The sequence below is a fragment of the Eucyclogobius newberryi genome, unplaced genomic scaffold (assembly GCF_026437365.1).
Source record: "Eucyclogobius newberryi isolate DKJ021-1_F unplaced genomic scaffold, fEucNew1.0.hap1 SCAF_12, whole genome shotgun sequence".
Taxonomy (NCBI): Eukaryota; Metazoa; Chordata; class Actinopteri; order Gobiiformes; family Gobiidae; genus Eucyclogobius; species Eucyclogobius newberryi.
In genome coordinates this window covers 22,176,634-22,199,023 of record NW_027315746.1, presented here as the reverse complement: position 1 = coordinate 22,199,023, position 22,390 = coordinate 22,176,634, and the positions used below count along the sequence as shown (strand labels likewise).

The following is a 22,390-nucleotide window of genomic DNA, read 5'->3' as shown; positions in this document are numbered from 1 at the left end:
AGCTGTGGGTTTATATTTCTGTTCCTAACTGGTCTGACCATAAGCGATTTCGAAGAGGAACGTTTTAAGCCTGGACTTAGATGAAGAGACTGTGTCAGCATATTTAACATGGGTCGGGAGCTGATTCCATAACACAGGAGCTTGGTAGCTAAACGCTCTACCTCCTACAGTACTTTTAGAGACTCTTGGCACCACCAGAAGGCCAGCATTCTGAGAGCGAAGAGCTCTGTTTGGATGATATGGTTCTATAGCATCTTTGAGGTAGGATGGGGCCATGTCATTTATGGCTTTGTAGGTCAAGAGTAGAATTTTGAATTTGATTCTAGACTCGACGGGGAGCCAGTGAAGAGACTTCAGCACTGGCGTAATGTGCTCTCTTCTTTTTGTTCCTGTTAGTAATCTTGCTGCTGCATTTTGAACCAGTTGAAAGCTTTTTATGGAGCTTTTAGGACACGCTGCAAGCAGGGAGTTACAGTAGTCTAATCTAGTCGTTACAAATGCATGGATAAGTTTTTCGGCATCACTTTTAGGCAGGATTCTTCTGATTTTGGCTATGTTGCGCAAATGGAAATAGGCTGTTTTACAAGCTTGATTTATATGAGCTTTAAATGAGAGCTCCTGGTCAAATAAGACTCCAAGGTTTCTTACAGTAGAACTGAAGGCTACACTGACATTGTCCAGTGTGACTATCTGCTCAGATAGAGCTTCTCGTAGACGCTTAGGGCCAAGCACAATGACCTCGGTTTTTTCAGGGTTAAGAAGCAGGTAGTTAAGTGTCATCCAGGTTTTTATATCCTTCACACAAGCACTAAGTTTGTCTACTTGATCGCTCTGATCAGGTTTCATTGATAAATACAGCTGAGTGTCATCTGCATAGCAGTGGAAGTTAATGCCATGTGACCTGATAATGTTGCCTAACGGCAGCATATAAAGAGTAAACAGAATTGGACCGAGTACCGAACCCAGTGGCACACCGTAAATTACTTTAGAGCAAGTTGAGGAGCTCTGGTTTACATTAACAAATTGGTACCTATCAGATAAATAGGATTTAAACCAGCTAAGGGCTGTTCCTCCAACACCTACATCACATTATAACCTCTGCAGTAGAATGTTGTGGTCAACAGTGTCAAACGCTGCGCTGAGGTCCAACAGAACCAGGATTGAGACCAGTCCATCGTCAGCGGCTAATAACAAATCATTTGTGACTTTAACTAGTGCAGTTTCAGTGCTGTGGTGGGCTCTGAACCCTGACTGGAAAACTTCAAATAAGTTATTGTCCTGCAGGTGGCGACAAAGCTGTTTTACTAAAACTTTTTCAAGGATTTTAGAGACGAAGGGAAGATTTGAAATAGGTCTGTAGTTTACCAATAGGTCGGGATCTAGATTAGGCCTTTTCAGAAGAGGTTTAATGACTGCATGTTTGAAGGACTGTGGAACATAGCCACTTTCAAGTCAAATGTGTTGGCTGGTGGTGTAGTGGTTTAAGGTCTTTGTTACCATCACGGCCTTCTGCGTTTGCCTCGCGGCTTTGACCGTTTGTGGAATATCTTTACCCTCTCCCTCCCCATTTCACGCTACAGCTGTCCTGTCTAATGAAGCCTTTGAGCCAGAAAAATCTTTTTTTTTTTATTGCAACATTTATGACACAAGCTTTTGGTGGTTTGTTTGTAGCTGAGGGAAATCTTTATCTTTACATCATTTGAATTAGTAGAGGTAAATGAATGTTTATACATTAAAAATATTTTTTGATTTAGAAATCACACACACTATGCTCATACTGAATAATCTCTGCCTCAAATGGCTTTCCAAATGTCATACAGTAATAATAATGTAGACTTGTGCAAATATACAATTTTTGTAATGCTAATTTAAGCCTTGTCTTCTCTCTGGACAGGTGCAGAGGCAGAGTTCGGCAAACAACAAGACAAGAAAACAAGATCCTGACAGAAAAGGTAGTGTGCACATCCACACAAACATGGCCGCTCCTCTACGTGCATAGTCACATTAATGAAGTCTCATATCTTTCCCTCTGGCTGTATTGTAATGTTCAATTTAATGGTTTAATGTCCCTTAACCACTGCTTTACATGCATGGTCTTATTGTGCATCTATCAACCTGAAGCACATCTAATCAGACAATTAGCCCTCGTCTTGGACTAATTTCCCTGTATGTATTCATCACCACCACTGGCTCCTAATAAGAGCACAAATTGATGGTGGCTTCACTCTTTCACTCTGGACACGTATGCACTACATATCTGTGATTGTTAGTCTGTCTGTGGGCTGCACAAATCGAGCATAGCTGAGTTACAAAGCGGGACAATTACATCTCCTGAGCAGCTGACCTGGAGATGTTTACATTCATGGACTGGTTAATCAGCTCATGGCCGCAGTCCTATTGACACAATTAAAACTCAGCAGCTTAAGATAATGACTAAACTACTGAATATGAAATAAAGATTAAGATATTCAGGTTTTCAAATAGAGCACTTTGATTTTAATTACTGCATTCTAATGAATACTGCACTCACTTTATTGCGCCTCAATGACCTGCTCAGTTTTAGTATGAGGTTGCCAGATATGTATTTATTTTATTTTAGTGATTCTAACATTGGGACCTGGGATTGCAAGATAGCATTTTGCACTTGTTTACACCGGCCATTTCATAAATTGTTGTTGATTGAAAATGTTTCAATAAGAATATTGTTGGAAATTCAATCTGAATGTCAAGAATCAGGTATCATTTTTTACAAATACAGTATAATGTAACCTATTAATCAGAAACACATATATAATAATAGAATATTCAGGTTCTTTGGGTGTACATTGGGTGCTATTTTGTACTAAAACATTTATGGAAGTCACACAATACCACACGAGGACCACTTGGAGGTCTCGTTTACACTGCCGTGACATTGACTGACTATAATAAAAGTCAGAGTATTACCCTCTTTGTTGCAAGATCGCAAAATGAAACGTTGATCGCTACCTGTGTTTATTTCTGCGGAAAGGCAAATAAATAATTGGAGTAACAGGCAATGTGTTGAGTACTGGGATTGAGAATTGCAGTCTGGCCTTTTTCTACTTGTCTAATTGGGATTGAAGAGGCAACGAGACACTCTGCAAAGAATTTTCTATAATACAGTGCATGAAACAAATATTTTTCTGATATTTTGGTTGCAAAATAATTCAATCTTTCCTCTTTTGCTATTTTTCACAGTGAATGCTTATAATGCACATCTGGCTTTGTAAATTGATATACAAATGGTTGTCTTTTAGGCATCTTGTCTGCAGATTTGACAGTGTATTCTACCCCCACTAGGCAGGACTTCTGCCTCTGAATGAATGAAAATATAAATTCGAATCGACCAAATTCATGATGTCAGTAGCAGTTGCTAACTATTACCACCTTATGCAACTGATATCCTTCCACTAGACTATTCCCCATCATATTTCAGATTTTTTTTTCCTTGTACAAAATGCCTGGGAGCACCTGCACACAAAGTGATGACTGTGGAGCAGTAAGAGGTGGTAGAGTGGGACCAGGAAGGTGAGAGAGGAAGTCTGTCTTTGATCTCTGCTCTCTAATCAATGAGGATTATGGCCTGTGTGCCTGTGTCAGTCCTGATTATGGCTGCAGAGACACACAAAGAGACACCGGCGCATCCAAAAGAGTATACAAGCGTTTGAATTCCACACAGGTTTTCGCATCTGAGCAGGCATCAGGCAATTCTGACAGTGCTTGGATATGAGGGAGAGAGAGTGCAAATGAAAGCCCTGTGTGTACATGTTCGTCACACCCAAAGATAGCGTGAGGGGGCTGGAGCTGTCACACACACTCACCAGAGCTGCCACTGCTGAGTGAAGGCGCCAGCAGGAGAGAGACTGTACCCGGGCTCGAGGAAATGTGATGAAGAAGAAAATAAATCTAAAAATTGTTACACACGACTTTAAACTGCACTGGAAGGGCACACGGACCCTTAAGGAAAAATGTCTTTATTTCAACTTGCTCTGACAGCATAAGCAAAAATGGGATGGGGGGGACGGTGAGGACGACCCCCCCTTTCTTATTTATTAGTAGTTTATTTAAAAGGGACAGAACAGCGAGCATTGCCACACATAAAATTGTAGCTGATGCCATGTCCATAGGGCATCTAACCAAAGGCTAATTGCAGACCTGATCCCTGAGATTAAAACAGTCTAAAGCAATAACATAATACATAAATAAAGCACAGTGGGACTTATTTACAAAATTACACATTGAAAATGGCTTTAATTTCAGCCACTGCTTCTGACAGTGTCCCTCCCATTCCTCTCACTGACGCGACCAAATAATTAAGTCATTTTCAAATATGCATCTAAACAGTAGATTAAATCTCTTCCATGTAATTTATTTTTGAAAAATCTGGACTTTTTATGTTTCAAAATAACAAACCCAAAATAAATAAAACAGAGAGAGCATGAAGCTGAGTAAAGAGAGGAGAGGGAACAGGTTAGAGCAAGTTGGCAGTCAGGTTTCCCCAAACTGACGATGCTCTCTAGTGATGTCCGCTGAATTTGGACACAACTAAACGCAAATATACACATGGAGTGGGGACATACGATAATGCGGTCAGCATTTAATTACCCTCCCTGCAGTGCAATGAGATTTTTTTTGACAAGTCCCAATTCCACGGGTAACCCGGTAACCCGCGGGACGTGCTGGTCAAAAGACAACCATCACTAGTGCTGTCTCTCTCCTAAAGTTTACAGTGAGAGCTCATTCTGTCTTTGGACCAAAGGCTTGAAGATGTGCACAAGCAGCAGATTTTACAGACATGACGCAGCACCAAGGATCAGAATAGTGGTCCAGTTTGTTGTGTGCTCATTTCAAGCGTCAGTGGTCAGTGCGCTCCATGTGCTCTGGTCTATCTCAAAACTCCCAAAGAGCAGAGGAAATGAACCCTGCTGTCATCACCTATGCCAATCATGGATGTGTTCGCACAGGCCTGTATTACAATGCGAACAATAGCTTGCTTGAAATTGAAAAAGTTTAATTTAATTTAAATCCTAGGTGCTAGGGTTAGATTATCTATATATATATATATATATATATATATATATATATATATATATATATATATATATATATATATATATATATATATATATATATATATAAAACGAATAATAAAGAATACAAAGACATTTGAAAAATAATCATGATATTGTTTAAATAATACTAGGGTCTATGTAAAACTACATCTTAGAGTTATTATTACTGATAATAATTCTAGGCGTACTACTATTAATAATGCTTGTATTTCATTTATTTATTGCATTTAGAGTCATTCACTCTAGTTTGATGAATCCTGGTTATCAAGTCCTCTCCCCTCCGAGCATTAAAAACACTCCGTTCAGACTCTCACTCGATCTGTGATGTGGCTCAGAGAATCTTCTCTGCTGTTTTTAAAACCACAAATCCTCGCTAAACTCATAGTTATTAGTGAATTTTTCCCGTCTAATCACGATCAATAATACAACTGCATGCTGAGACCCGGAAGTGAGTGGCCAGCTTGAAATGCGTTATTAATCTTAAACTGTGTTGTCTTATCTTAGATTTACTAACTACAATACACAATCATCAAAGCTATGTAGGAAACTATACTGATGGTTGAAAGTATTATGTCAAATGTATATTGTTTTTAGAATGATGCTTGCTCTTTAGTACCTCTGCATTCATAACATTTGCATATTTCCTTTTTAATTTTCTCATTTTCCAGTGTGAATGTCTTCTACTCCCATCGGGGCATGCTTAAGGCTGCAGAGCTCGGGAAATGTCTACAACCTGCGACATGCTCTGCTAATGAACTGGACCTTTGTATCCGCGCCTCAACAATCTATTTCCAGAGCCGATACTATCTCAGATCAGTGTGGCACTACATGCATGTGCTGGAGATGGAGAACCCATTCAATATGACCTTTACTACTCGGCACACAAGACTTTTCCAATCTGACCCTGTGTTATTTCCATCAGTTTGAGAGGCCCTAACATGGTGACCCTCGCTCCTACAAAATCACTTTTTCGAGCAGCCAGGTGGACTATTTAGTTATCTGTCCGTGACTTGCACATGGAGCAATGAGACATCGGTACTTTCTAACTGCCATTTAGGAAGCACTATCTTGTAAATAAGTAAGCATTTCAAATGGGCTGGCTTAATTGTGTGAGGCAGGTTGTTCAAAGAGAGTTTGGCCGAGCCCTGATGAAGAAAGCTTGGTAATCCTTTTTCATCTGTCCATACCATCGACTGCAATGAAGATTTAGCATCTGAACGGCTTGAAAACTCTGCTCTTTAAGGGCAATTAATGTAGATTTTGAACATGTTCTTTATAAAACAAGCATACACTTTAAAGCCCTATGGGTGCTGTTTTAGATTGAATAGGGCAATATGTAATAACGAACCCACACTCCCACAGTTTGTAAAACGGTGGAAAAAACAGAAATAACACACGCTCTTAAAATTGCTTTGGAAGTATATGTCTTTTAATACACACTGGCAGAAGATTGTCAAAACAGGGACAATTCCCCTGCAATTGCTATTTTTAATGCTGGTCAATAGCATAATATCACACAAGCTTTAGAATAACTGCTTATTGAGGATCAATGCTATTGTGCAGTTTGTTTATTAATTGAATGCAATCCCAGTTTAAGTGCTCTGGGGTTTTCTTGCCTAGTCGTAATGGCACCACACAGACAGAGGCAATGTAAGTATTCTTCTGATGCCTTAGTCACATTATCATCCCCACGCAGCTTATGGCTTTCAATGGGGCTGCGGTTTATGTGGCGTTTCCACTTGCACATACATCATAGAGGAGAGAGAGCCACTGATAGCACAGGTGGGAGACCCGGGCGATTTACCATATATAAATGAATAAGAGAGTGAGTTGTCAGGCGCGTCCCACAAGAAACAGCAGATAAAAGGACCAGAACAGAAGAGAACACAAGCTGAAAGAATGAACACTATGAACTGAGAAGTGACAAATATCTTTTTTTTTTTTTTCAAAGAGCGGGGAGGGTTACGATCTGTATCCTGCTATTGCTACTATCTCTATTGTTTCATCTATCTCTTAATATACTGACAGGCTACATACTTTGTGCTGTATGCTTCACATCACAGCTGTATCACTAGGACTTGTATAGAGTTGATCTTTTGGCATCGATTGTTAGTTTGTGTCTCCGGTCATACGGGCACTTTTGCCGTTGTCCTCCCTTTTGGTTAAACATTTTTGTTTCAGTCAATGTTGGTAGATACAAATTGAAGGATCTTCTCTTCTTTTAGTATTGAACTATTGAGAACCAGCTATCAGAACCACGGGAAAACAGCCGATCTTTCTTACGGAACTATGAAATCACCATCAATTGACGATAAAGAGTGTTTTTATCAGGAAATATCATTAACAGCTGATTAACGTTAGCTTTCCTTTGCTTCAAGTGAATGAATCGCTCCACACTGTGGCCATAATTTAGAAATACAAACTCATTCATCCATTTAGTTGCTTCGTGACAGTAAATCATGTAAATATTTAACCAGACTCTACGTGTTTAATTAAGGGATCCAAAATGTTGTTAGCAATAACCAACAGTTAACTTGCTAACTGTAGCTTGTGATAAATGACTCCACAAACATGCAGTTATAGTTTTATACTTTGTTCCACAACAAATAAACTGTACAAAGTAGATGCAAACAAATAATTTAACTATAAGGAAACCAACACAATAAATACGGGACTTAAAGCACCCCCAGAAATAAAAGGACAATTTTGATTATTTTGATTGCCAGCTCATTTTTCATAAAAGGTAAACATTAACAGCTGTTTGATATGAAAACACATGCGTCTGATACATGCATATATGATTTGTTTTGTATCAGTTTAAACATGTTTACCATCGTATCTGAATTGTCTGAATCAAAAACACTTGTTCTTACGTTCTTCTCATCTTTGGCTATTCAATAGAAATCACAAAATATAGTTTTTGTCATTTATTTGAAGTTTATCCCCAATCACACCCCATTAATTTGAACGGACGCGCCTTTTGTCTTCACCCAAAAGGGGGCGGGGACGTTCTGGTGACACAGGAAGTGACGTATGATTGGAGACATCTAAGTTATGTGTAAAAAAACAATATATTCACCATCCACACCACATCCACACATGTTTTAGTTGGTTTATTGAACTCAGGACCTAGCTCCCAGGGGTTGCAATTGTTTTATTATTTTGGTTCAGAAAACACACACTAACACATTCAAATAAACAGAACAAGACACAAAAAAAACAAAAAAAGAAAGAGTAGTCCAAAGAAAGTCAGTCCATATGTCCCCTTTTGTATTCGTCCCATTTGTCCCAATGTCAGGCAAATTGGTCAATTTTCAAATTCACTGCAAACTAGACAAACCTTGACTGTCGACACCTTTGCAGCCAAAAGTACATTTCACATATATCTATCTATTGTTTCCCTAGTTGAAGATTTATATCTGAGAGGCATTTTTATAAAGTCAAATTAAATGTTGTGTTGAAGACTATAGTACCTCATTAATCTCAGTCCTGTACTTGAATAATAGGGCAGTCCCATAATACATAGTAGTTGTCCTTGGGATATTTTCATTCTTATCTCATCACCCCCTGTGGATCTAGAAACATTTCAGAGAGCATTTTATCGGAAATATTTTTTTATCAACACGTTTGTGAAACAGCTTTTGAATGTACTGTATAGATACCATCCAATATATTACTTTCAAAAGAGCATATTTTTATTCTGTGTCAGAAATAGACCACGTACTGTGCAACTTGGAGGTTGTGGGAGGAGCCAATGAGCAGAATCTAATGGTCCAGAAATACAAGGTAATTTGGCCAGAATGAAGGGAATAATGTGAAAGCCATTGTAATGTTTCCATTGCCGGAGAGAGGGAGAAGAAGAGATGTAATGTAATGTGCGGCGTAAGGCAGGAAAAGAGAGAGCCACACAACAGAGCCTGCTATTGGTTTTGTGTTCATGTCAGGGTGACTGCACATTAACCTGTGCAAATGGAGGCTAGGGGTTTACCTCCATAAGGGCCAGGCAACAGAGGATAACAGGCCTGCTGTCACACTTGTAACACTAGTGCCACTATAGCATTGCCACCTTAATCACTCATTTATGTCCTGTTTAAATAAAATACATCCATGAAGAAACATTGTAAGAAGTCTGGTAGAATGGAAACCAGCGCAGATAAATATCATTGGTTGAATTTGATGTGGAGAGATGATTAAAGAAATGGAGCAAAGGTGCAGCACAGCAGAGGTGATAAAACCCACGGAATAGCCCATTTAATCAGTCTGCCTCTGTTAAATCGCTTATTAGGGTACGGGCAGTTTAGGATCGCAACAACAGGAGGAGGGAATGTTTGGACAAAAAGTCCATGCATCATCAAAACATACTCATAAAAGTGAGTGCAGGAGAAAGTTCAGAGAGACATCCAACTTGTCAAACAGGGTCAGACCAGAGGTTTTTTTTTTGTTTTTTTTAAAGTAGTCAATTTTACATCCTTAAGAATATTTTGGAGGCCTTTGGGCAATGATAATATAATTAAAACAAGAAAATATAATAAAATCTATGTTAAGATATACTACTATTGTATACAGACTTATTTGCCTACCTAAGTTTGGGGATACTTGCAGTCTGAGACAAAGTATAGGAAGTACTCAAGACACAAAAAGTTTGGAAGTTAAATGATTCATAGTAATTAGGACAGTCAATAAATACACATTTGAAAACTTGTGATTTATGGCTGGATTTTTGTAACCATATCCAAGACTATTTATTACCATAACCACACTACCACAGGTGTCGGGTCATCCTGGAGGCAGGTAATGGCGGTTAAAGTGTATCCCTCCTCTAGAGCTATGTTTGAGCCGTCTGCAACATTAGCATCTGGAGGCTGCACTCATGTCTTTCTTCATGCTGACTGCTCATGATCACAGTACCTCACCTGCGGTGAGTTTAGCTGCAACTGTAGCACTAGAGATTAAAATCACAGCTGGCCTTCACCCACCCATTACTTTATATACCACCTCTCTGTCCTTCTGGATTGGAAGTTAACTGCTCCCAAAACTGACTCATCTGCTCCCCCCAGGACCACTCGGAGCTGAGCCCACTCGCACAGATTGAGACAGATGTCCACGGGGCAGAGAGTTAGACACTTAACTACAGGTTTAGTCGGAACACCCTGTGGCCATGGAAGGATGTGCACAGTGACACAAGTGCTGGTGTAAGGTAATGAAGCCTGCTGCAGCTCTCGATCCACTGACATGAGAATCTCCTATGAGCACAAATCCACCAAGATCTGCTGCAATAAACCTATCCCACCCATCGAAAGCGTGTAATCACGCTTTGTGGGAAGAGAAGTATTTAACAGCTGCTGGTGTTGTGATGCCACTATCACAGTGTTGAAGTGGGTTTCATTCACACATGTATTTTAAAAGAAAAACGTAGATCACAAAAACATAAACTATTATGACTGAATTGAGGGAATTAAACGGATTTTGACCAAATTGTGCATGTACGGTTAGCTGTTAGCGCCCTAGCCTCACAGCAAGCAAAAGAATACCCATTGCAGTGTTTAAATTACTGTACTTCAAGATTATGTCATATATTTTTTGACAGTTTTACGTTCATCTATCCATTAATGCACTCTTTTGTATTCTTTTACCCATTCACTCAGCTCCATAGCACAAAGCCCTTTTGCCTGCGTGCCTTTCACGCATCCACACTGACAGTACGCTAAAAGGAGAGGCCGTAGCACTTACAGTAGCTGTTAAAATGTTGTGGTAATAACAACCTGTCATCCTTTTGTTGGCTTGCATCAAAAACCCGAAAAGCTTGTGGCTCTCACACCTCTGATGGCGACTTGAATGCAGCTATGAAGCTCAATGTTTTCAGTTTGTGCTTTTGAGGCAGACAAAACAATACAATCACATACACCTTCAAACTGTGACAAAAATATCACTATTGAAACCATTGAATAGGGTCTTGATGAAGAAATAATGTGTTTAGTATATGAAGAATATGAATGTTGCCTTGCTTTTCATTATACATTATACAAAAGACAGGCATATTCTAGCCGTGGTCTTGTCACCCATATTTTAATTGGTGTGTGTCAGTCACCCTAGCTTTAATGTCAAAGCCATTACTTACGGGAAATGTGCATAATGTCAAGGGCTACTGAACCAGTCCACTGGAAACTCACCTTACCTCTTGTGGAAGTCCACCTAATCAAGTGCTGACCGCATACATATCAAGGTCAAAAAGACCAACATATAATCAACCAAACAGGTTAATAGGCTTTTGAGTTTGTTTAGAAAGCGCCCGCTGTGATGAACGGGAAGCAGCATGCATTACATTGCAGTAGGAGCGTTGACCTAGTGTCTATAGCCACAAATCCCAGTAATCCCTGAGGAGAAATTAGCATTCAACCATCTGACTGCTAACGACAACCTTGAATCTGCAGTTGTAACACCAGAATACTAAAACAAGATAGCATAAACAGCTTTGAGAGGTTGCAGCTTTGAGAGGAGCTTCACTTTAATTTTGTTATCGGTTTTATCATTTATTCCTCACTTTTTTCATACCTATCACTTTTTTCCACAGTGTGCGTGTGATAAAGGACTCTTTTTGAAGCAGGCCCCTGCAAAGATTGGATTAATGTCTGGGAGTAATTGGGGGGTGCTTTTGAAAATTCAATTCTCATATTGATTTACATGCCTGTGAACCATATGGAGGATAAAAGATAATATATTCAGTGCAGAAAAAGGAGAACGATGTAATTTGATATGAAAAGATCAAAGTGATGCTTTTTTTAGGTGATGTTGTTCAGATTCTGCTATACAGGTGTGCTCAATTACAGTGACCTTCTTTATATAAGATGGCCTTGGTGGTTAAAGCAAGCGCTCTTAAGAAAAAAACAAAAAAAACAATCATCAACTAGAAATGGTTGTATTTTCCATCACTTTGCACATTCTCACCTTTAAGGTAACTAATAGCTGTCAGGGGTGCCATGTTAAACCCACTAAACACACATTTGTTGCAGCATCAACACTACATGGCCATTTCTTGCACGACAATAGAATTTAGAATACTTTATCATTTGATTGAAAGCTTGGGAGACTGTAATGCTGTAATACTTGTTGTTAGAAATGTAGTTGGAAATGTTGTGCACTGGCATTGATGTGCTATGTTCAACGAATTTTATCAAACCGATGTTAGCGGTCTTACGGACAACAGACAAAAGTAACAGTTGTGAATGGAAAAATAACCTTCGGTGGTCGAGTGGTTAATGTGGCAGGCTCCACGTGCAGCTGGCCGCAGTGTTGTGAGTTTGAATCCTGGCTCCAACAAATTGCTGCATGTTCCCGCTCTCTCATCCCCATTTCACACTAAGCTGTCCTTTCTAATAAAGCTTACGGGCCAAAAATCCTAATTTACCAACTTAATTCCAAACATCTGTGACTAATTAGGTGAAAACACTTAAATATATGTGCGAGACACTATTGCCATTGGAAATGCATGTATTATAGTACCTTGCTAGGGCTAAGTGGTCATTTCTGCAGTAATGTATGCCAATGTACGTCACTGTTTTGCATTCTACTTCCCCAGATTGAGAAACTGCATGCTGACACATCTCAATACCACCAAGGCAGGTGGGGGGGTGCGGGTTGATAACACATCGATGACCTACAAGTAGTTATGTGTTTGTACAGTAGCTCACGTGCATATACTGTAGAATGGATTTGCATGTCAAAGCACATCATGTTGAAGTGATTAATATATTTTCCATTTTGTGCTGAAAATGGGAAGTAAACTCAAAATGTTTACGCCTGGTAGACTTTAAATATGTTAAGTCTAGCTATAATTGAGCCTCCATGAAAAACCTGACATCGTTATGCATAATAATAAAAACCTTTGGGAAGCTGCCTGTACCACGACCTCATGACTAAAGCCAAATCTTCTGACTTTGAACCCCTTTTTAACTTTAAAAAGAGCCAGGGCAAAACTATATATCACATTAATGCACGGTTCTATATTTGGGTGCCATTTGAAAGGGTATATCTGCCTTAAAGCGAGACATTTTGAATTTAAACTGAATAATTTTATCTCCATTTTATACTTGCAATTTTAAAAATGCAAAAGGTTGTAAAGGGGGTTAATGTCCCGGTCAATGCAAGACATTTTGCACAATTAAAAAGACAAAAAAAACACATTCAAACTACTGGAACTCATAACTTTTGTGTCTATTGAGAGACACATATTTGGATAGTAATACTTACTTAAGGATGAGAACAAGCTTTCCGGTACAGAAAAAACAAGAAACAAAACACTCACATAATACAGTTTATTTATAGTCGGGATTTAACCATTACAGGACTCTTCATATTATCCATCCAATTAAAACATTTGTATGATGACTCTTTAAATTGCTCTCTCCATCACCCTCTTGCAGCACACTTCATTGAGCTTGAATATAAATCAGCCGTGCTTGTTACAGTAGGCCATTCAAAGATCAGCACTGCCCCATTCGTCATGATCATGTCTGGGTAGAATACGCCGCCTGCACGCAGCCACAGGCGCGGTGCTTAGGCTAATAGGTCCGACCACACGGTTCCGCTCGGATTTGTCCATCTTGCTCCGTCATCGTTGGTGCACTTTTCATTTTGTTGTGAAGTCGCTGGTTAAATGGTTCATGTTAGACAGCGGTGTCATGCTGGAACATTTTCTCTCTCTTCAGCATTGCACCAAGGCCACAGTCATTTTTAAAGAGATTAGCGGCATGCTCTGAAGCCCGTAGATTGTAACATATCCCTGACTTATCTTCCCCCTATGGGTCGTCAGTGATAGATCGGCGGTGCCAATATGTTTTGTATGACTGATTGTCTTCGTTCTTGTTCATTCTGGTGCAAGCTAGAGATTGAGACGCTTTTAAAGGTCTTGTACTTTCCCTCAAATGCATTTGTGCTGAATCTAATTCCAGTCTATACCACTGATTTATAGACAGTCATTGTGAAATATGAGACTAGTATGGTGATAGCTCTTACTAAAAAATGTACGGCTTAGTTCGTACTCATCGCTTTAACTTGTAATGTGGTAATGGTAACGACTGTATTTAAAAATGGGCACAAAGGCTATTTGTGTATTGTTGCGTTGCTAACATTTCTTTGAAAAATACCTTGTCATTGTGTATTTAATACCACTTCTAAGGACAAACTTTTGAACCCTTTGTTAATTGCAGTTGTTTCCTTTCACACAGTAAAATAGGACTTTGAGATGGTTCAAATCTGTCATCTCATTTGCAGTCTTTACTGATGCAGGTCAAGACAAAGACGCACACATTTAGAATCTTCTTTCTCATCTATGTGCAAATATAACTGCATCCAACATTTCCCCTATCTATCAGAAAATACAAGAGTGGTGGTGAAACGCGCCCACAAAAGGATCGCAATCGCTGCCTCATCCACACGAGATGCATTGTTGTGATAGAAGAGGCTGTTGAACACCAACCGCTTTGCCACATCAATGGGGTTTTTAAAGCACCTCTTCAGTGGATTCTCCCTGACAAAAACATTGGCAGGAATGTGCTAAATCAAATGAGTGTTGTGAAAATATTGCGGAGGACATGTGAAAATACTCCTATAATTGTTTGACTGGCTCATAACACCCATGATAAAACATCTTCACTGTGTTTAGTTGCTTTTATATTGATTAACAAAGAATTAACACAATTCAGCAGGGGCATCTCCTTGAATGACTTTACTTTATGGTTGTTTCCTGGTACAGATCATGTACAGGGTCATAAACAGCGTGATGTGATCTCCATGCTTTTAATTGCATGAAAAGTATATACCTCCAAAGGTGATTCTAAATTAAAATGGATTAAAATACATCAAAAATAAACTTCACTTCTTGTTACAGGTGTTGCTGCCTGGAGTCTGGAAGCTGTTTCCCAAAATGCTTTTGGCAGAGAACCTTCACAAGGCCACTGTGCCCACAACAGGCTGGATCCTGGCCCTGGCCCTGCTCCTCCTTTTACAGGTACAACTCATCAATTAAACATATCTAGTTATGAGACACAGGAGACAGACAACAGAATTAATTTTACACAGCCGTGTGGGCTGTGTAAAATTAATTCTGGTTCACTATTTTAGGGAGTAAAGTCAATTACCTTTGTCCCGGTTGTGTTTTACACAGATCAAAGTAGCAAGGTTAATGTCTAAAAAATTCCACATCCTGTATCCATTTCTATCTGTGAGAAAAGTATGTCATGCTGAGATAAACTCATGTAAATAATTCTTTGGTTAGAGTGCTAGTTATGCTGCTCCATCACAAGGCAGTGCACTGGTCCATACCACCAGAGTAAGGAGACAGAGCCCAGAAGCAGATGAGTCCCTCTCCACAGTGAACCAGACGATGAAAGACCAGCCTGTGATCTTCAACCATGTCTACAACATAAACGTCCCAATGGAATCTCTGTGCTCTATTGAGTCAGACGCCTCTGATGGTAAGACTGATGTAAACAGCTGTGTGGATGGAACATGTTCTTAAAAACCTAGGTCATTGAACAATTGAGCAAGATCTTCTTATATGAAATCCATACTTCCCACTGAATAAAAGGACGTGTACAGCAAAGTGATTATTTTCTTTTGACAACAAAACCAGTGTTTCCCCTACAATTGAATAGGCAGGGCGCCCCACCCCGCCAACAGCGCCCCCCACCCTGTCAAATTATGCAGCACTGATCACCGATCGTCAATCGTGTCTTTAGAATCCAGCCCACATTTTCTCTCATGCTTCACCTGCCTAATCTGTGTTTTGTGTCTCCGTGGCACTGACATGCTTTCACAAGCAGTGACAGCTTAACAGTGCTTATTACATCAGTGTTTAAGAATATGTGCATAAGATAATTCATTAACAAATGCATTTTAATTTAGTGTTTGAGTTTCATTCATGCAGAAAAGGAAGGCTTGTATATAAACTATAAGTACTTATAAATGCCAACATATGTTTATAAGGCTTTTTATAGACATTTAATCACTTTGAAACACAGTAATAATATGGAAATCTAAACATAACAATGTAAATAATATTATAAACTATACTATAAACCTATACGCCTATATTGTTCCCCCACAGCGCTCGTGAGCGTCTGGTCGACAGCGTTCACGTACACGGCCAAAGCACCCTGCCAACCAGTAAACCTAGGGGAACACGACATTTATTTAGTAGTTTTCATTCAGTGAAGAAACTTGTAATAATTATTATTAATAATTATTAGGGGCTCAGGCAGAGCTGGGATCCAGGCCTCCTGTGGAGGGTCCACTGAACTCAATGGGACCAACAGAATACACAGAACAGACGCTGGACAGTGAAAGTCAGGTAATATTTTTATTTTTTTTTATCTGGGAAATGTATTTTAGGTTTCAAATATGTTAATATATGAATCAATGAATACATTAATATTAATCTGCTGAGTCAAATATGCTGGTGTTTACATTATGCTCATTTCCTCTGATAAGGTCACATTTACTCATCGTATCAACATCCCAAAAGCAGCGTGTGGCTGTCCATCGTCTGTCACCCTTCATCAGCTTGTCACCCGAGTGGAGATGTTGGAGAGGGAGGTGTCCATGCTCAGAGCACAGTGTGGCTCTGGGTGCTGTGGGGACGGTTCTGTCATGGGTGAGCTCTGTTCAAACAATATATTATGTGCTGTATGTAATAGAGTTGATGCTCTGCTCTTGTTCTACTATCTCATTGTAATGAAGGCTGGAATATAAAAGGAGCATTTACTTCTTAGAAATGCACTTGCAAAGAAGGAACAACAGTTCATTTATTTCCTTAAATTTGCATGAAGGGCAATAAAGAAGAATTCTGTTGTCTAAAAGCTATTTAAATTGTTTTGAATTAGTATTCGAATGTAGCTCACATTATTATGTGAAAAACTAGACTGGATAAAGTTCTTGGATATATTATGGTTAAAGGATCAGCTCCATTGACACCATCAAACCATTCAAATATTTTCTGAAAATGCCCTGTCTCTTCAGAGGGAATATGATTATCTGCAGCGGTCCTGATCTGAATCAGAATGAGGATGAAAATCCAGCTCAGGACCGTTGCTGCGGAATAGAAATGCATTGAAAGACTACACTGTGTCTGATGTCCCAACTACTGTCGTTTCACATGAGTAAATATCAAGTGGATCAACATTTAAATTGCTATTAAAATGCCATTTTTGATGGCCAACAATTTGTTGTGTTGTTTACTGAAGATAATTTTGTGCAAGCAGGAAAAATAATACATTTGTAGTGCATTTTGTGGTAATACTTTCATACATACATTTTCTTCTGATACATTTGGACTTTATATTGAACAACATTGATTATTTTAAATATTATACTTTTTGCATGAAAAGACTATTGCTTTTTGTTTTATTTATTCATATATTCATTTATATTTTGATATTTCATTCTTGAGTGGATTGTTTTCATGGGGCAATTTTTCTGCACGTTGCCGAGTATTTACTTCAGTGTTTTACAGGCCGTTTGGACGTGGGCTCCAGCTGCAGCAGCCACGGCACCTTCAGCTACGAGATCTGTGGCTGCCTCTGTGAAGAAGGTTGGACGGGCAAGAACTGTTCAGAGCCTCGTTGCCCGGACGACTGCTCAGGACAGGGCATCTGTGTGGAGGGCGAATGCGTGTGTGACCGCGACTTCGGAGGAGACAACTGTTCAGAGCCCCGGTGTCCCGCGGACTGCTCAGGGCGCGGCCTCTGTATCGACGGAGAGTGCGTGTGTGAGGAGTCCTACACGGGGGAGGCCTGCATGGTGGGCCGCTGCCTCAACGACTGTTCTGACCAGGGCCAGTGCGTCAACGGGACCTGCCACTGTCGCCCTGGATACGTGGGGGAAGACTGTTCTTTGGTCTACTGCGCCAATAACTGCAGCAAGAAGGGCGTGTGCAAGGAGGGCTTCTGCGTGTGCCAGGACGGCTACGCTGGAGATGACTGTAACTCAGGTATCTAATAAGAGGCTAGCTAGTTCATTGCAGCATTAACATCCCCCAAATAATTCACACACAAAAACAAAATCTGTGCTGGCTGTGGTGGTGGATCTCGACATTAGGACAGCAGGTGTAAATTGTCTTCATCTCAGAAGGAACGGTGTCCCTAATTTTTCAATTGACAGTGACAGAGGATGACATTGACATGAGCATTTGATACTTGGACTGGGAAATAATATTACACTCACTCCTGTACCAAGTCTGTACAATTATAGGCTCAAGCGGCAACACCGTTTCCTGAATTTAAAATGAAGCAGTTCAATTACTGGGGACCTGATTGGAGACAGGTGTAAGTGTTTCACATTATCAAAAGTAAAAAGAAGCTGGCTATATTTTAGCTTCAATTATTGTAGATTGTATACGCTCACTCAGGAAACCATTGCTATAATTGCTATAGAATGTAAATTGCAGGATAACTTGACAAAGACGACACGTACAGAAGTTCCCCTGTGAAGTGGCATTTAATCTTCAGATGTGTCAGATAATCTGTATGGATTTAAATGAATCGTGAGTGAATAAGTGAAATTCACTCTTGAAACTGAACTTGAGTCAGAGGGTTATTTACTTAAGCAGATTGGAGGTAGTAGCAGAAGCTCAAGCTTTTCCATTACATTCAGACCACAAGGAAAACACTATGGCACAGTTTGTTCATCATAGACATTCTTCATATTGTATGTCCACGTTGTATAAAAAGATTACATTTTTATTACATTTTTGATTTGTAGTTTTTCCATTTACACTGTGTTGTCATCCTTTAAGATGTGAATTCTTTCAATAGTAAAGTAGTATTTGGGAATGAAAAACAAAAGGTTTTATTGTTAATTATAAAGAAAAGTGCATGTACCTGGGGGATATGGCAGTAAAAATGTAACTATGATCTCATCCATGGGTTTTCCCACCCACTTCTACTATTGGTCAGCTTCTGTCCTTCCCTGAGTGAGTGCAGGTAGATTCAGCCAATCACAATAAAGTGTGAACTTTGTACAGGAATATATTTACCACTCCTGTATTTTTACAATATAAAAATACTAATTATACAGGTATATATGAAATCTCCGGTGTAATCTGGCTCAAAGAAAATCAGGCTCTTCATTTTCTAATCTTATCACCCAGCCATATTTTTAAACCCGACAATACAAAACAGTTTGGAAGTATATTGAAACAAGCTGATCTGACTATGTTTTGGCAGCCATCTGACAGCTCATTTTTGGTTGCCATTGAATAATATTCATATTAAATGTGTTCTGACAGGCGTGCAGAGAAGGAACCAATACTGTCACTGGTCTTCATGTTGGAGCTTGTGACCAACGTCATTCAATATTCAGAGCCGTTCCTCTTTTCTGAATAAGAATTGATTCCCCCTTTTGCTCCATGACAAAGCACCTCTGAATATGTTTTTGGCTGTGCCGTTTTGTTGACACGTCGAGGCACAATAAAAGTTGTATGTGAAGTGTCTGTCTGCAAGAAAAGACTGATTTTGTTCCCTTTTGTTATGCACTCAGTTTAATAATTTTGGAGAAAAAGCAAAGGATGTCTATTTTGAAGTCTGTAATGTCCTACTGTAGACTTGAGGCGCTCAGATGGAAGAGCAGAATCATTGGCCTTCTTTTGCCAGTAGACTTGCATTTTGGAGTTGATTATCTAATTTGGATTACCTCATATTAGGTGACTTAGATTAAGTAGATAAGCTTACTCTTAAGTAACCTGGAGGTATCGATTAAGGGGGGTGGCAAGCTTTATGAGTTTGTATGAACACACACAAAAACATAGCATTTTTGTTATAAATTGTTATTTTTTTCTTACCTGCTTTGCAGCCTTCTATCACAAGCCATTTTATTTTTGTAAACTATAAAGATAATTTATTATTTGTTAATACAATATTCATATAAAAACATGTATTTAGCAATAGTAAATCATTATATATGATAAAATCTACACAAACAAACAACCACCACCAGGTTTTCTTCTTGACTCTGACCATATGAATAGAATGTAAAGTTATTTCTTAAGTTATTTCAAAAGCAACAAACTAACCAACCTACAATCCACAGTGTCTAAAGGATAACCATCCAAAAAGCTTAAATTTCATGCTTGCTGTCAATCTATTATATAGACTTTATAGTTCTGAAGCTGCTTACACTGAAAGGTCATATTGTGAATGAACAGAGACCTTGTTGGCTAAGAAAAGCGCTCGAGCAAGAGAAGGTGAAAATATGCATTTTCATTCTTTGAACACATACTTCACATTTTTGCTTGCGTTTGAAGAGCTCCTTTGTGCTGTAAAATCGAGTGCCGAAGAATCTGTCCTTCATAATAATGTTCAAACCGCCGGTCGTGCCGCCTTCCTCTGTGACCTCATTCAGTCCTTCCCTAGCCATCTCATTGATTAGTACATCTACTTATGATTTATTTCATCACATTCTTGTCCATGTCTCAGATGTTTTAGTGTGTCCATCTGTCGAGTGCGTGAGGAAGGATCTGAATTGCTACTAAAAAGTGCCCAGTGGCTCCCCCAGGAGTGTATGTGGCGCTGTACAATCCAGGATGCCTGGTTATAGACATAAAGACGATGTTCATGGGTTGTGTATTATTGCTCCTTTATGCCTCTTTGGATTTCTGGTTTCATGTTCATGCCACATCTTACAGAACTGTTGTCCAAGATTCTCCATACAGATGATTTACTGCCATCCATCTGTACCTCGTTGTTTCATACACTGTGCTCGTCCTTCGCTGCCCTTGTCCTCCTCATTTTCTTTCACAGAAACCCCCATAAACCCTTTTGTTTATGCCATGTCCTTCACATTCAGCTCCACCTCTCTGGTTTATGGCTCAACAAAATCCACTTCGCCCTGAATGAGTGGCAGAGTTTTCACCACTTGTGCTAACGATAGTCTCTTGTTGCTAAGAGTGTCAACATCTTTTTACCAGCAAGAATGTGCACGTGATACCAATATAGTCATGCAATCTGTTTTTACGCTTTTTATTCAGATGAATTGTTGAAGGGCACCAGCAACTAGGGGTGTGTTCACATTATGCAAAAACACCACAGTAAAATCGGGATTAAACTGAGACCAAACCCGGATCTAAACCTGGACTAGACCAGGACTTAACCAGGACTAGCACTGGAACATGACCAAACCAGGTTTACACCAGGACTTAACTGGGCTCAAACCAGGACCAAGCCAGGAAAAGTGTGAAAACAACTTTTTGTTTGATATTAGGGAAGGATAAACTTAAGCCTTGTTTCCATGGATTCTGTGTGGTGCGGATAGGTGTTTCTATTGTCTTAAGTTAACTGTACTGGGGCGTTTGAGGGGTACAAACTCATGGCACTACCTCCCAAAGGGATCTGTCCATGTTGGGCTCAGGCTTTGCTAAAGCCAAGGAGGAGCTATGCACAGCAGCAAGACGACCGGATAAGAGAGAATGCAGAAAACAGCTATTAACTAAAAAATATAATTTCTCAGTAAATGCTGACTGATCTTAGCCAAACAAACCGATCACACGTTAACACTGCTGTTTTCTGTTTATCAATGCATGACACAAAAACACACTGTTCAATTGCAATTTAGATTTTATTTAATACGAAATTGCCCCTGTTGGCCCTGCGACGGGTTGGCCACTGTTCAGGTTGTACCCCGCCTAAGGCCCAAAGAAAGAAATTGCCCCTGCTTTTGGACTCGCTATACCCAGAGCATGGAAATACATTTTTCTTTTAACTGCGCAGAAGAGCTCCTGCATAAACATTTCAGGCCACCGCCATCAGAGCCAGTCCAAACAGACTTTTAAGTTCAATAAGCAGTGTTTGGAGATGTGGGAACTTTTATTGGTAACTCTAGAACTACAACAAGACAAACATAAATGCATGTTGTGAGTGAAGTGCCCCGCACTAGCTTATGCTGTCAGAAAGTGTCCTAAGGTGAGACACTAATGCTGCCTTTTCATTAATGTAGAGATTTTAAAATGTTCATCGCTCGAGGGAAACTTTGTAGATCAAAAGATTTGAAACTTGCCACAGGCTTTCTGAATTTTAGTGATGCACATCAATAAACTCATGAATAAATTGTTTTGTGCTTTCCAGTGGCACCAGCGATGAACCTGAGAGTGCGAGGGGTGACCGATCGTTCCATTGACCTGGAGTGGGAAGGCTCAGTTGTGCTGACAGACTTCTTGGTCACTTACACACCCAGTACCCCTGGAGGTATGTTTTAATGTGGCGCCATCATTTTGTAGGTTGGACTGGGAGTGTAAATGCTTTTTATGCAAA

At 39.6% G+C, this 22,390-nt stretch overlaps 1 protein-coding gene across 2 annotated transcripts in view; it reads left to right on the top strand.

Annotated features, from left to right (window-relative positions):
• The window catches only part of tnr (tenascin R (restrictin, janusin)), a 127,201-nt gene that overhangs the window by 52,646 nt on the left and 52,165 nt on the right, over positions 1 to 22,390 (top strand). For both annotated transcript variants that reach the window (XM_072441462.1, XM_072441463.1), the window contains exons 3-9: positions 1,895 to 1,952; positions 14,980 to 15,099; positions 15,367 to 15,565; positions 16,340 to 16,440; positions 16,581 to 16,743; positions 17,602 to 18,078; positions 22,205 to 22,324. In XM_072441462.1, coding sequence (XP_072297563.1) covers positions 15,016 to 15,099; positions 15,367 to 15,565; positions 16,340 to 16,440; positions 16,581 to 16,743; positions 17,602 to 18,078; positions 22,205 to 22,324 — 1,144 coding nt within the window. In that variant the 5' untranslated portion in view covers positions 1,895 to 1,952; positions 14,980 to 15,015. The remainder of the gene's footprint in view (positions 1 to 1,894; positions 1,953 to 14,979; positions 15,100 to 15,366; positions 15,566 to 16,339; positions 16,441 to 16,580; positions 16,744 to 17,601; positions 18,079 to 22,204; positions 22,325 to 22,390) is intronic.